The 15,896-nt window shown below is 45.6% G+C and overlaps 1 protein-coding gene across 2 annotated transcripts in view; it reads right to left on the bottom strand.

Moving 5' to 3' along the window:
* The window catches only part of SEL1L3 (SEL1L family member 3), a 103,512-nt gene that overhangs the window by 57,401 nt on the left and 30,215 nt on the right, over positions 1–15,896 (bottom strand). For both annotated transcript variants that reach the window (XM_053577744.1, XM_053577745.1), the window contains exons 7-9: positions 8,455–8,587; positions 5,774–5,906; positions 4,087–4,227 (exon numbers count right to left, since the gene is read on the bottom strand). In XM_053577744.1, the coding sequence (XP_053433719.1) occupies positions 4,087–4,227; positions 5,774–5,906; positions 8,455–8,587 (407 nt within the window). The remainder of the gene's footprint in view (positions 1–4,086; positions 4,228–5,773; positions 5,907–8,454; positions 8,588–15,896) is intronic.

The raw sequence follows: 15,896 nt of genomic DNA, 5'->3' as shown, positions 1-15,896 counted from the left end.
GCTCAACCATATGAATTCACTTAACCCTACTGAACTGCACACTTGGAAATGGTTAAAGGTGGCCAATTTCATGTTATGTGTATTTTACCATGAATAAAAATTGTAAAAAAAAAAAGTCATCATCCTTATAGAGTAGAAGTGTAAGTACCTGGCTACTCTCTTTTGAAGAGGAAAACTACAGATGTTCTGGAAACAAGTTCAAGGTGGTGACCAGCGCTGACCTCGCTAGACAGGAATGGCCGCTCTTTCTACGCTTCCTACTTATTGTTAATGAAGCTGAAGCCTTCTTGCTTTCTCGCTACCCTCTGCAATGTTCTCAGCTCTCCTCTGAAGTGTGTTGTTGGCTGAGATTGAGAGCAGATGATCCATCTGAAATCACACAACGTGGAGGGGAGAAACACTCCCAGGTCTGAAACTGGCGCATGTAGCAGCTGGGAAGCCGAGTGTCGGCTGTACGCAGGAGATGCTGCCAGGGAAACAGATGACTCTCTCATACAGAATCAGAAACTACAGGCTATTGTCTCTTATGCCATTACACCACCTTATTCGTTAAAAATTCCAGGAAAAGTAATTCCAGAAATTAGTTCCCTCTGGGAACTATGGGAGCTGACATTTTACATTTAGCCCACACAACTGTCATTCAAAACACAGCCATATTTTTGCTCTGTCTTGGCTCACAGGGGACACGCAGTCGATGCTTGTTTGGTGAATGAATGAATAAGTAAACAGTTGTGAGTAACTTAGAAACATACTCACTGAGCTGACTTCCTTATCTTTGTTATTGCACCTATTCGGTTTCCGGAGGGAAGAATTCCAAGTATCAAATATCTGATACTTAAGTCCATTCTCGTAGCTCAACTCAGATATGAAAAATGGAATATGATGAGGATGTTCTAATAAAGTCTATTAATCAACAGGATAGGACAGGTCAGGACAGCAGCAGAAAATAGAATGCAAACACAGTTCCTGTTAACTGGAGTTGTCCAAAGCACACCAGAGCCAGGATAGGGCTGGGATGAACTTGGAAGAAAGGGCATTTGAGGAACCAAGAACAGCCATAACGTCACACCCATCTTGCTGTGATATTTTTCTATAGGAGACCGGAGTAAAGATATGCTGAAAATGTAAACTTATTTTTTACCATCAATTTACAAAATCAAATCTTCAGCAATTTTCTCAGCCTTGTTAGGGAACCGGGTACATTGTAAGACACCAATCTCTCTCCCAGGTTAGCTGGAAGATGCTATTATAGCCCCAAGCAAGGGCACCGTGCCAGGCAGAGATGAATTTGAATGAGCGTACACCCTACCTCTGCAGAAGGCTCCTTGGTCCTTCCAGAGTAACCTAGAAAAACAGGTGCTGAAAGTAGCATGAGGGTTTGGGGGTGGTTCTAGAGATTCACCCACCCTTCCGCTCACCCTCCCTGCTGCTCCTAGGCCCTCAAGGGAAAGGCTGGGAGAGGATGAAGACAGGTGCCCCTGTGCCCAAGGAAGCAGCCCCTAGGGGTATGTTCCTTATCACTCTTCCAAGTTGGCCCCAGAAGCACCTGACTGGCATTTTGGGCACGAGCAGTGGGTCATAAAGTGGGTCCCACTATTGATGGGGACCCCAGAAACCTCACTCGATGGCCCTGGGATCTGACCGTTGCATGGCACTGACACCCAGGAAGCCTTAAGGTTCTGGAGCTCAAGATTTGGGTTTTTAATTAGATTCTGTTTCCAGGCCTCCATGGAGAATAAAATAATTCTAAATTCTTATGAACAAAACTTTGAGCTGTAACCATAACATGAAAACATTTTCATTGAGAGTGCTTATTTAAAAACAAATGTTTTATGAAAATGATTCACTACGGTTTACGGTTCCCAATCAGCAAAACTGTATTTCAGTATGATCAGAATCCTCACAAAGACACTTTCGGTGTGGCTGTGGTCTTGGCTCATTTAGCCTAAATTATCCAACGTGCCTCTCCCTTTTCCAGTTTGCCAGTCTTGGGGGTCAGCGTCATCCCCTCCCAGACAGCTGACAGCTGGAATTCTCTGCCCAGTAATAATGGCAATAACATTGACACAGCAGGATTTCTCAACGGGGGTGATTTGGTCTCCTTAGGGACGTTCGTCTATGTCTAGAGACATTTTTGGAGAGGAGGAGTATGGAGGAGGTACTATTGGTACTATCTGCTGAGTAGAGGCCAGAAATGCAGATAAACAGGATAGAAGAACAAAGAATTCACCAGTCCAAAGTGTCAATGGCAGTGAAGATGAGAAACTGTTCACTTAGGGCTTACTGTGTGCTGCTCCTGTTCTAAGTATTTTAGAAATATCAATTCACTGAGTCTAACACGAGGAGAGAGGTACCATTATCATTCCCATTTTGCAGATGAGGAAACTGAGGCTCAGAAAAATTAGGTAACTTGTCCACGATCAAGTGATTGTCCACAATCAAGTGAGTATGAAGTTAAAATTGGAGCAGGCTACCTGGTTCTGGAGGCTACACTGTCACACAACATGACGTGGCATCCCAGCTCCTCGTCCTCTTTGCCCACACCCAGGTAAAACCAGAACTCTCCAGGAGGGTGTCTAAGCCCTAGTCAGACCCATCACTCTCCAGGGATCCTCCCACCTCCCCAAGGTCCCTTCCTGTCATTCAACTCACTGTGCCATTCCCACTTCTTGGCCTCTACTTTGCCTGCTATACCCGCCCCCACCTAGATGATCTGGCAAACATATACCGACCCTTCAAGAATCAGTCCCAGTGTCACCTCCCCCAGGAAGCTTCCCTGAACACCTTGGCCCTCCAGGTAGAACTGACCACCCCTGCCTTGTGCCTCAGTGCCTCCACCATTCACTCACACAGCCTTTGTGAAAATATATCACTATTTCCTACTCGGGAGGCTAAGGCAAGAGAATCACCTAAGTCCAGGAGTTGGAGGTTGCTGTGAGCTGTGACACCACAGCACTCTACCCAGGGCAACAAAGTAAGACTCTGTCTCTAAATATATATATACACACACACACATATATATATATCACTATTTCTCTTTACATTCCAGTTCATCCCTCAAGGCCAGGAACTTATCTCTGAAGTCCAGCCAAGTAACCGAGTAGTCACATAGCGAGCATCTGAAGAGTGAAGGCAAAATTCACCCCATGGCTGGAATTTTTCCTGGATGGGGTGGGAGAGGGTCATGATCTGCAAAGGAAATCTATAGTGCTGGACATGGCTATTCTCAGAAAGTTCTTATACAAGGGGGGAGTCAGTTTCTGCAATGCCTCAACCCAAGGCTGACCACCAAGGGCTGCCCCTCAGTGCTCAGACAGGTGTCATCACCCTCACCGGGTTCCTCAGAACCAGGCAGAATACCCTCCAGCTTCTCCTCTTTCTACCAGGCATGGGTGCGAGGTCCTGCATAGCCCTATGGTGTGCACATAGTTACTAAGCAAAGTCAAATCACAATGGACGTCAGGAGACACTGGTAGGACTTGGGAAGTATTTGCAGATTCCTGATATGAGGCTTAAAAAAGAGGCCTTTAAATCGGGGGTCTCAAGTTCAAATGTGTAAAGGCCCAGGCAGGTCATATCCATGAATGAAGTGGGCCAGAGGTTAGGAAACAGACAGAAGGGCTGTGGATGGACAGGGCTGCACCTATGTGTCACCTCCAGGATGGCTGCCATGGAGGAGGAAAGGCCCAGTGTTGCCAGATCTTTGGGTATTTCAAGGAAAGCTAGAAATCTGCACTTTCACATGAGTTTGAGATACTGGTAATTATTATCATTTTTTAAATACTCAAGAAGGTATTTCGGGGCCAGCTCTGGCTGTTGGCTGTCCATTTGTGGCCTTGGCTTTAAATAAAGAATTGCATGAGCGATTCCTAAATTTAAGTTTTTGCATTTAGCGTTGGAAATGTGCACAGATATATTGAGAGTTGTGGACATACAAGGGCAGAATTTAAATGTGAAATTAAGCTAGAACACTAGGGTTAAAAATAACTTGGAGGCATAAATCACCAAAGAGGGTGAGTGAGACAGAGAGAACCAGGGAGCCTGCGCGCTAACCAGAGCCCAAAGCCGTGGCAAAGACTCAATTACCGGCCAGCAAATCCATCTCCAGCAACACCTGGAACAAGCTGGGGTGTTTGTCTTTCAGCTCCTTCTCCCAGGGAAAGGCTCTGCATGTTGAGGGTCCCCCGTACCTGCGCTTGAAATCCAGGTAGGAATTGTGGAGGTGGCCTGCACAGGAGGGAAAAGGACACGACATCATACCCCTTAGGAGAGAAAAAGCCGCACCTCCCTAAAACCTTTCTTTTAAGAGAAGCTAGAAGTTAAGTGGCCAGACTTAACAGTTACTGGATATTGGTTTGGGCCCTTCAGGGATGTGAAATTGGCTCTGATGCCTTCGCCCCAGGTCACAAATTCAAAGCCAAGTTTTTGGGAAATGTGCCAAAGTTGCTGATGGCTGTCGAATAATTCCACAGAATGAACAGCTGGCCTCTGCCTGGTCCCCAGGAGGCCACTATCTAGGTCATTTGGTTGGCATGTGTGTTGAGGAGCAAAGTAAAAAAAACCCCAGGGAGGCGAGGCAGCCAGAGATGTTAGCAAAGTCTTCCTGGGGTCACCAAACAGATCAGCATGCCAGGCTGGCCTTCCAACCCAGGCCATCTCTCCTGATAGCATAAAAGTGATCCAAATCCATTTCTTTCCTGTTTGGGATATTATTGTTCCTACACATCTTCCCCCTCCTCTGACAGCATCATAATTTCTGGATGATTCAGCGGTGATAGCAGCAGCTGGGGACCAGCACGGCCTGTTCTTAAATCAAATTGCACAAGGACTGCTTTTCCATGCTCACCTATCACCATCACTCAAGGCTACCTGGTATCATTTTACGTGAACCCTATTGGACTGGGGCATGTTCGAGATGCATCCATCCCTCCCCGGGGCCTGGAACAGGAAGCTCCGCTCTGGAGATGGGGAGACATATGGGCAAGACTGAAATACACAATTGGCTTTTGCTGATGGCAAAGGCCCCACAGGAATTTCTCTTCCAGAAGGAACATATGTGAGTAACTTTAGTGCCCTATATCAAACAACCAAGATCTGTAGCACAGAGAGACGCAGGAGGGCTAGATCCAAGCTGGAACACGGAAAGGCCAGACAGGACCACATTGTGTGGCTGACAAACACCTTAGATGAGTAAACGGATGCCTCTGCAAATAGGAGCACACACGAACGCAGTCTATTTCGAATTCATCCCTTCTGGTGAAAATTACCCGTGTCTTCCAGCATGAGTCAATTCCAAGGATTTAAAAAAATCAAACCAATCCCCGAACAACAAAGTCATCGTTCAACATTTCTGAAAGCTAATATTCGGATATTAATGATCCAAGACAAAAGTGCACTGATGGGGAAACATTTCTAATGATTAATTTCTTCTCCAATTCATTTTTATTTTCTTAGGCTGGCCTTATGGATGGGAATAACGCCATGTGGGGTGCAAAATACCCCCTATCATTTGTATTCGTAAACCAGATTTTTAAGGGAGAAGCTCTGAGACATCTTTTAGTTCTTCTGGGCTGTCAGTGATCTTTTTGGAATCCAGGTACAATGAATACTTTCACTCGCATCCATCTGGGGAGGGCTCAAGGTCATACTTGTCCCCACTGGTATCTGAGCCAAGTCATGTATGTTCAATTTTAATCTCCTTAGGGAAAAGTCAAATATGTGTTAATACAAATGCTCGGCGCTTCCAATGGCTCTTCTGTGGATCAAGACTTACATGCCTCTTGCCTCTCGTCCACGTCCTGTGCTGTGGATGCGTACACAGATATTATTTCTTGAACCTCAGCACACCTTTCATAATAGAACTTGATTTGTTCAGCAAGTTGAGACTCAAGGAGGGGATTAAAAATCTACAAGAAGGCAAGAAAGTTGAATGATCAGCAATTGTCATGAAATACCCACCCACATTAACGAGGATGTGCTGAAGCTGACTCCATCCTCCGGGTGGCTTATTTATACGTATCGTCCACTCTGCGTTTGTACACCAAGGTTGGTAGCATACTAATTCAAGGACACACCAGCTCTGGACACTTCCCTCCAGCTTCTTTTCATAATCCCTTCTCTCTTTTTTTTTGAGACATAGTCTCACTCTTTCATCCTGCGTAGAGTGCCGTGGCATCATAGCTCACAGTAACCTTGAACTCTTGGGCTCAGGTGATCCCCTTGCCTCAGCCTCCCGAGTTGCTGGGACTACAGACACATGCCACACTAATCGGCTAGTTTTTCTATTTTTAGTAGAGATGGGGTCTCTTTTTTGCGCAGGCTGGTCTTGGCCTCCCAGAGTGCTAGGATTACAGGTGTAAGCCCCATGCCCAGCCTGCGGGGCTTTTTCAATGGCAGGAGTTCCCAAACACTGGGCCTCCACCCTCTTCTTTTCCCAAGCTACACACTGTTCCTAGAAAATTGCATTCACCCCATCTTCTCATCAAGAGACGTATGTGTACCAGTGCTGTGCCCACTGTCCAGGAGCCCTTGTCCCCTCTCCCTCTGTTTCCCAGGCTGCTACCTGACACCTGAGAGGTGGGTGCCAGGCCATCATAGCAGGCAGGTTTCCCCTGGTGCTCACCCTTGCCACTCATGGGCAGAGGTGAACATATGTTCCTGCCTCAGCACTCCCAAACCCTGTGTGTCCTGTGCTCTCAGGACTTATCTGTTTCAGATCCAGAAAGGGAGCTCCTCGGGAACAGGGGACTTAGCTCAGTGGGATGGGGAATACGGGTGGAGGCCGGGCACGGTGGCTCACACCTGCAACCTGGGAGGTTGAAGCGGGAGGATCTCCTGAGCTCAGGAATTTGAGCTTGAGTAAGAGTGAAACCCCATTTCTACTAAAAGTAGCAAAACTAGCTGAGTGTGGTGGCAGGTGCCTGTAGTCCTGGCTACTCAGAAGGCTGAGGCAGGAGGATCGCTTGAGCCCAGGAGTTTGAGGTTGCTGTGAGTTATGATGATGCAACAGCACTCTATCCAGAGCAACAGAGGGAGATTCTCTCTCTAAAAAAACAAACAAACAAAAAAATGGGTTGGAACCTACTAGAGGGTCGTGCAACTATTTCGGCAGGTGGTAACCAGCGAGTGCTGGTGGCGACTTTTGTTTTTATAAAGTACAACACAAAATGTCAGAGTGCATTGAACAAAGCAACGGTTGCATTCATGGTATAATTTCTGTTTCCGTTTTCTGTGTGAATATACGTATGTATATACACACACACACAGAGGGTGCCAAAAAACGTATACACATTTTAAGGAAGGGAAAAACTGTATTAAATTTGTAATACTTAAGTCACCTTCGACTTCTGCAATTACAAGAGGTGCTCAGTGTGACTTGTGTTTGTCTTTTGTTCTCAGTATCTATTATGACCATTTTAATCCAGTTTTTTCGCTTCTTAAAATGTGTTCACTTTTTTGGCACCCCTGTGTGTGTGTGTGCGCGTGTGCACGCATATGTATGTTTTGTTCATGGTATTAAATAAACTTCTTATTCTGGACTATTTTCCAAAACAATGTTGAAAGCTACACTCTTAATCCATCTTGCTTGACATAGCACCAGCCCGGAGCCTGGCACTTAGTAGGGACTCAATAAGTATTTGTTGAACAAATGAGACCATGAATGTCATTTTTCCCTCCTCACAGAAGTCTCTCAACGGAGGCTCTAAGATGTCCCCCATGGGCAATAGGCCTCCCCATTTTTCCTACTTATGGCTTGCCTCGTGACCCTTGTTCTGCCCAGAATAAACCCCACGGGGACATGAGAATATTCCTCTCTCGGGTGTCAGTGGGGGTCAGCCCAGGAAACACCTGCTGTGAGGGCTCCCTCCTGGGGAAACAGCCCTCTCCCCCTGCAGTCCATCAGGGGTTGGCCTGGAGAGTTGGACGCACCCATACAGGGGAGGTTTGGGATGGGGAACCACTGTGTGGTAGATTCGGCTCTGAATACAAAGCCCTCTTTGATCTGTAAAAACACTGCCAGCCCGCCCCGGTGTGAGCCTGTGTTTCTGAAGAGAGCAGCCAACGGAACCAAGATTTTAATTTGCTACAGCGTCTCCTCTTCTGATACTTTAAATAACATACAAGAGGAGCTGTACCAAATAACTAAGACTCTCTTTCATTAGCTTAATCACTGGATAGGCAACAGCCTGATAAAAATCTACTCCATAATTAAGCTAGTAGTTATTAAAACAGAGGAAGTAAATGATTTCCATTTGATGAGCACTAAACGAACCAAACAGAAATGTACGATTGCATTTGCTGGGGTGGGAGAGCCTCCATGTCAATTACATTTGCTGACAGAGGTGATGCCCAGCGCAGCATGGGTAAATCTCCCGTTGGTGCTGAGTTCTACACCCCAGAGCCACAAACCCATCGCCCATGGGTGCTGCAAACTTCCTGATCCCCTGGACTCACCTGGTCAGGGTGTAGACTGCGGAGGCGGTAGTACTTCAGGGGTCCAAAAAACCCTTCCATGCCAGCCACGTACCTGCTCCCTCCAATAATGAAGTACCCAGCTGTGTCGTTGTAATGGAAATCTTCCCGGAAGCTAGGGGAGAGCACAAAGGCTTAAGACAGCTGGGCTGGAACTAGATCATTTTCAAAGAGATTCTTTCATTGACCCTCATAGACATAACCCAAATTGCCTCAAACCCTTCACTCTGAGTTTTAGCAGATGGGACCAGTGTGGGGTCAGGTGGACTTGGACTTGGGTGGGAACCCCAGCTCTGCTATCTTCCAGCTGTGGGACCTCAGCCCAGTTATTTAACATCTCCGAGACTTTTTTCTCATTTTTTTCACTTGTTCTTCACCTACTGAAGATTGTGAAAAGGATTAAGTGAAATGAAAGCTGTGAGGCATCCACCAGAGTGCCCGGCCCACAGTAAACACTCAATCCGCACCGACCATTGATATTGCTGAGACTGTTTGCGATTCTATTGCGGTTCTATTTGGAATCATTGGTTTTAATTGGAAATATTCTAATCTAAAAGACAAAAAAACTTGTAGTGTGACTAGAAGGTGGCTGTGGGCCACACTAAACATGGGGACGGTCAGATGAGGACTGAGTTAAAACTAACTTAGGAGAAGAAGGCTCCAACAAAGTCAAGGGGCTTGACGAAGGACAAGAGGTCAGCACAGGTGACATGTCAGAGGTCCACTCCACATTGTCCTGAAGGGCTCACAGGGGTGTCCAACCTGCAGCCCGCGGGCTGAATATAGATTATGTGAGGACTTTTTTTGCTTTCCTTGTCTGCAGTGGCAGATATCACAAAAATGGTATGTGCTGTTTATTATCTGCTCATCAGTTTTCATTAATGTTTGTGTGTTTCATGTGTGGCCCAAGACAACTTTTCTTCTTCCAACATGGCCCAGAGAAGCCAAAAGGTTGGACACCCCTGGAAGCACCAGGAAGGAAATGGAGGGGAAAATAGGGTGGCGAGTATAAAACCATGAAGATGCTCCTTGCAGCACTGTTTCCATTCATCACAAATTGGCAAACCCCAGGCATCTGTCTGTGAGAACTGGCCCACCCATCCAATGAGGCCTGGAGCTATTTTTTTTTCTTTTTAACTATGCAGCTTTAAAAAGGGGCCTGTAGAGCTCTCCAAAATATGTTAAGTGAAAAAAATAAAAGTGCAGAACATAGAGTATGCCTTTTATCTAAGAAAGAGGAAACTGGATTTTTTCTTGTATTTGCATGCAGAAACTCTGAAAGGATACGTAAGAGACTAATAGAAGGATTTCTTTTTAGAATTTCTTCTTGGATGGGATGGGGTGCATGGGGACAGAGTTGGATGCAAGACATTTAATTGTATTTTCATGTCATTTTGACTTTAGAAACCGTGTGTCTATTGCCTATTTAAAAACTAAAATAAGAATGGGTGAACAAAGTGTGATCAGAACATATGTGAATAGTGGAGTGTGTGTGTGGGGGGGGGGGGGGGGGGGAGTCAAGTAGGAAGCCAGGCAAAAAGGAGAGCCAGAGAGTGCAGAGGGCAGATGGAAGCAGAAGGAAAGAAAACAAAGGAAAGGCAGCAAAGGGCCATGGTGACATGGCTGGGGACACAATGAGCTACCCACAGTAGGACCAGGAAAGCCAGGCAGCCCAGGGTCATTCCAGCACAGCGGATGGGCTGCCTGTTAGCAAAGAACCCATCCTAACAGGTGCACCTGGCTAGACAGGAAGCTCCCAAGGCCAACGCCTGGGCACGCTCAGCAATATCAGTGACTAGCAGCAGCAGGAGGGAAGGCAGAGAGTCAACTCCACACACGTGCATCCAACACGGAAAAGAGGAGCTCCACCTCCTGACGGTTTCCTTTTCAGAATCTCTTTTTTTTTCTTTTGCAGTTTTTGGCCTAAGCTGGGTTTGAACCTGCCACCTCTGGTATATAGGGGCCAGTGCCCTACTCCTTGAGCCAAAGGCACCGCCCCTCCTTTTCAGATTCTCAACCTTGCAGGACTCAAAGAATGATGGTCTCTTCCCTTTCCTTCAGGAGAGGCCACACAGTTCTCCACAGAATCCAAGATTCTGCCTTTCAAGGCCTTGGAAAGATGTGAAGGTTCCGACAGCCCTCGCGAGACACACCTGGCGCAGATGGAGACTGTGCAACACGCCTCAGAAGCGGTTCTTAACCCACTGGCCTAACGCGCCAGCTTACCTGACAGTCTCCCCGCCTGGAAAACTTACTGACTGCTGCCTATGACACCAATGCTTGCTGACTGAGGGCTAGTCTCTGGAGCCGGAGTAGTCTCGTCAGTTTAAAAATGGAAATAGCAAAAGTACCTACCTACATGGTGGTTGTGAGGATTAAATAAACTAATGGTACAAGCGAAGCATTTGGGATTGTGCCGGGGACATGATAGGCGTTATCACTGATAGTTCAGTTCTTGTTACTATTAACCTAGTTCACCACTGGGCTTCTGCCCTCCAGCGTTTGAGCTGCATGCTTAGGAAGGGAAGATGTGCTTATTCTCACACCACTCAACACCAATGGTATGGTTATTGTAATCACACTATTTACATCAATCTAAAATCCAATAAAATATGAGTGGGGAACAAAGAGTTGTCCTTTCCACAGAAACTAAGTTGGTTATTTCAGATAGACTCAGCAAAGAGAGGTTATTAAAAAAAAAAAAAATCAGAGAATTAAGACAACTATAAAAGGTTGGGAAAATAAATTGAGGAAATCTGAATGGGTCTGGGGCTCTGATTGTTTCCTAAATGTCTATGTTTTCTTTTCCTTTGGAAAAAGCAGAAATTGGACATGGTGTATGTGAGAAAGACCACAAGGAACTCCAAACGTGCAGATCCACACTCAAAGGAAAGCCCTGTATCTGGAAAGATGGGCCAATAAATGTACACTTATATGTATTTTTTAATGAATTAAGGTAAATGATTGGACAAAATAACTCCTGTCTGTAATCCCAGCACTTTGGGAGGCCAAGGTGCGAGGATCACTTGAGGCCAGGAGTTCAAGACCAACCTGGGCAACATAGTGCAAGATCCCATATTTACAAAAAAAATTTTTTAAATAATAATAATTAGCTGGGCTTAATGGCACATGCCTATAGTCCCAGCTATTTGGGAGGCTAAGGTGGGAGGATTGATTGAGCCCAGGAGTTCAAGGCTGCAGTGAGCTATGATCAGGCAGCCCACTGCATTCCAGCCTGGGTGACAGACAGAGACTGTACCTCAAAAGAAAAGAAAAAAAACTGTTTAAAAAAATGTTTAAGGGCTTAAGGACAGTATCTTTTATTTATGATCCCTGCTTTAACAGAGGTTTTCAACTGATAACAAATTCCTTGGTCCCGATGGCCCTGGACTGTAATCTTTAAGTTGTCATTATTATCAACCAACAGGAGATTAGTCCAGCTTGGTCTCCAACGACATCACTGTGTCTGCATTTTTCTTCTCTAAAATTCTCAGTGTCTGCACATAGACTGCAAGAGATTCCTCGTACCGAGCACTGTTTGAAGGCCATCAATTTCACTGACATAAAAGCTGAGCTGGATTCTTCCAAAGCCCAAGCCAGTCCCTTTTGAAAACCTCAAAAACGACACCCTGGCAAATGATCTTTGCTCTGATCTGGACATAGGAGGGTGCCCTGGTTTATTAATACAGAGCACCAACAGCCCAAAAGAATCACTATGTTCATTCAACAGGCCTCAATTCAGAATTAGGAAATAGCGGCTTGAGGTTTCTTTGGTAGAAGAACTTAGAGCAGGGAATTTCAACAGGTGTGCCATGGCACACCGGTGTTCTGCGAGAGGATCTGAAGTGTGCCTCAAACATTTTTAAAAATTATTAATTATTTTTTAAGTAAGGTCAAAGCACAGTAAGTATATATTTTTTACTCTTTTTTTTGATCAACATAATTTAAGCGTGCTACGAAAATTTAAATATAAGTTCAAGTTAAGAGATTTAAAAAGGTCGAAAACCACTGACTTACAGCTTCAAATTAGCTGCCCCTATACCTCTTATAGTTAGATGTCAATTCCTTGGTACCTGCTCTAAATTCTGACCCCTTTGTCCTGTCTCAAGCCACCCTATTCATTTCCTTCCTAACACTCACCACAACTTGTAATTTTCAATTTATTTGTGAATTTGCTTATTTAATATCTGTCTCCCCCTCTAGATTCCTTAGCTCCATAAAGGAAGGAATTGTATTCTTTTTGTTCATTGTTATATTTCAAGAGTCAAGCACTGCGTATGGTGTGTGATAGGTGCTCAATACATGCATGTTAGATGAGTGAATGAATGAATTTAGTACTGTAGGGGCTTGACGTCGCTGCCTGTCACTGAGTATTAGTGACAGCCTCTCACTCGAGTGCAGCACTATAATTCTGAGCACTAATTTTGCTCTTCCTGCACCATGTTGTAGCATAGCAGACAGCACTATGTTTGCAAGAACAAACAGGGAGGCTGAAGATGCTTTCCCTGGAACACCTGTGATCAGAAAAGGGGAAATATTTGATGTTTTGCTCACTGGCTTGGTCCATTCTGCAAATGGGGTACCTGGCCAGGGATGAGATTCCAACTACCAAACAATGGGAACCCAAGGGGGGTGTTGGACAACCCCCACAGCTGGACTTGGCTCTACCTCTGACTGTTCTGCTGATGGAAGGTGGGGGTCCCAGGCACAGAGGAAGGGAGCTGAGGTGGTGGGGAGAAGCACCCCAGGTCTGGACACTGCTACTCTGACTAGGTGAGACATCATTCCAATGCTTGAACTGGACTATCAAAGTAGATTGTATCCCCAAATCAGTCCTCATCCCTAGAACCTTATAGGCTCATAGGAATCCTGTCTTAAAATTGTTGTATTTTGTTCCTCATGGATTCTTTTCATTCACTGCAGTTTTTAAATAAATATCATATTAAGATATTATTTATCATGGTTACTATTGTGTTGAATTATGCCCCCACTTCTGAAATTCATATGATGATGTCTGAATACCCAGGACCTCAAATTGGAACCTTATTTGGAAATAGGGTTGTTGCAAATGTAATTAGTTAAGATGAGGCCATACTCGAGTGAGGTGGCCACTAATCCAATGGGTCTGGTGTCTTTATGAAAGGGGAAATTTGGACATAGACATAGAGAGAGGGCCAAGGTCACGTGAAGATTGGAATCATGTTGCCACAAGCCATAGAGACAGAAACTGGAAGACAGGCCTGGGACAGAGCCTCCCTGCCACCTTCAGGGAGAACAGCCCTGCCCAGACTATGACTTGGACCTCTGGCTTCTAGAACTGAGACCATACATTTCTTTATTTAAGTTATTTAAGCCACTCGGTTTTGGTGCTTGGTTCCGGCACCCCTAGCTAACCAATGTGACCCCTGAGATTTCTGGCACCCTCTTAAGTTTTAGGCTCAAGGTTCACCCCTCACTATTGATCCAGCCCAGATGGCAGGGTGACCACTCCATCTGCCATCTGCTCAGGCTGGCCTCTAAATCTCTTCCATTAAAGAAGAATAGAAGCCCTTACACAGACAACGGGAGGGAGCCTGTGAAATTCAGTCAGCTGCCAGCAATGTCCTGGGGTTGGGTGTGGGGGTCAGGGAAGGACAAGGAAGTGGCTAGTTAGACTTCACATCCTGAAAGAAAAGTCCTAATGTCTGGAGCCCAGCTCACACAACCACTGCCAGAAGAGGTTTTCAAAGGATCCACAGATCATCTGTGTTTGCCAGAAGAGCTCTGGGACTTTGCCATTCTTGATCTTTTCAGAGAAGATTCTATGGCCCCCTATTACATAATAAAACCCCCATGTGTTGAATGAACACTTTCTGGTGATCCACATCCACCTTGGTGCACCTGGAGACTGTTTTGTTTTTTGAGACAAGAGTCTCACTTTGTCACCTTCAGTAGAGTGCCAGGGGGGTCAGAGTTCACAGCAACCTCCAACTCCTGGGCTCAAGTGATTCTCTTGCCTCAGCCTCCCGACTAGCTCAGCCTACAGATGCCCACTGTAACACCCGGCTAGTTTTTAGAGATGAGGTCTTGGTCTTGCTCAGGTTGGTCTCGAACTGCTGAGCTCAAGCAACCCACCCATCTCAGCCTCCCAGAGTGCTGGGATTCACCTGGAGACTTTTGCTCTGCCCTCAGCCCTTAGCCTTGTGTTTCAGAGTAGCTCTCAAGCCACTCCACACCTCGTCCTTGTGATAATGCTAAGTGACAATGCGCCTTCAGCTTCTCTGTAAAATCTCATCCCTTTCACCCAGCCACAAAACTAAGAATTGCTCTATGTGCCCAGAGCCTAAAAGAAATCTGTTTGACTTAAATGAGAACAGGAATGGTTAAAAAAAAAAAAAGGTGTATATCCCTTTATTCCTATCCCTGTCTCTCTTTGCTTTCCTTTCTTTAATAATCAGTTTCCAAGAGAATTTTGTTTGCATGGAACGCTGCTCACCTGGAGCCCGTTGGGAAGGCAGCATTCTGCTTGCCGCCTTGAAATGAGCAAAGACTGGAGAAATGGCCAGGGGCAGTGGCTCACGTCTGTAATCTCACCACTGTGGGAGGCCGAGGCGGGAGAATCGATGGAACTCCAGAGTTTGAAACCAGCCTGAACAAGAATGAGACCTTGTCTCTACTAAATATAGAAAAAATAGCTGGGTTTTGTGGTGGGTGCCTGTAGTCCCAGCTACTCAGGAGGCTGAGGCAAGAAGATTGCCTAAGCCCAAGAGTTTGAGGTTGCCGTGAGCTATGACGACACCACAGCACTCTGCCCAGAGTAACAGAGTAAGACTCTGTCTTAAAAAAGACTAGAGAAATGATCCATGCCCCCCAACCCAGAAAATATGTCCAGCAGTCCTGATACCGTTTTTAAAATTATACATACAAAACTGATCATTTTTGTTCCTTATCTTTATGCTTATTTTTATTTTTGTTAGCAAGTGCTTCTCTATTTATTTTTTATTTCAGGTTAATATGAGGGTACACACAATTAGGTCACATTATTTGTGGTTGTAAGGTAAAGTCCAAAGTCTGAGCTGTAGTTGAGTCCCTCACCCGGAAGTATGTCATATACGTCTACATTTTTTTCTTTTTCAAGACAGAGTCTCACTTTGTTGCCCTTGGTAGAGTGCCATGGCGTCACAGCTCACAACAACCTCAAACTCTTGGGCTCATGTGATTCTCTTGCCTCTGCTTTCTAAGTAGCTGGGACTACAGGCACCTGCCACAATGCCCCACTATTTTTAGAGGCAGGGTCTCACTCTGGCTCAGGCTGGTCGAACCTGTGAGCTCAGGGCAATCCACCTCCCTCTCGGCCTCCCAGAATGCTGGGTTTAGGTGTGAGCTATGTCACCCGGCCCTACTCCTACATTTTTATACTTATTTTTAAATATTCGATTACAGAT

The sequence above is a fragment of the Nycticebus coucang genome, chromosome 23, assembly GCF_027406575.1.
Source record: "Nycticebus coucang isolate mNycCou1 chromosome 23, mNycCou1.pri, whole genome shotgun sequence".
NCBI classification, from domain to species: Eukaryota; Metazoa; Chordata; class Mammalia; order Primates; family Lorisidae; genus Nycticebus; species Nycticebus coucang.
This window is presented reverse-complemented; position numbering and strand designations above follow the sequence as displayed.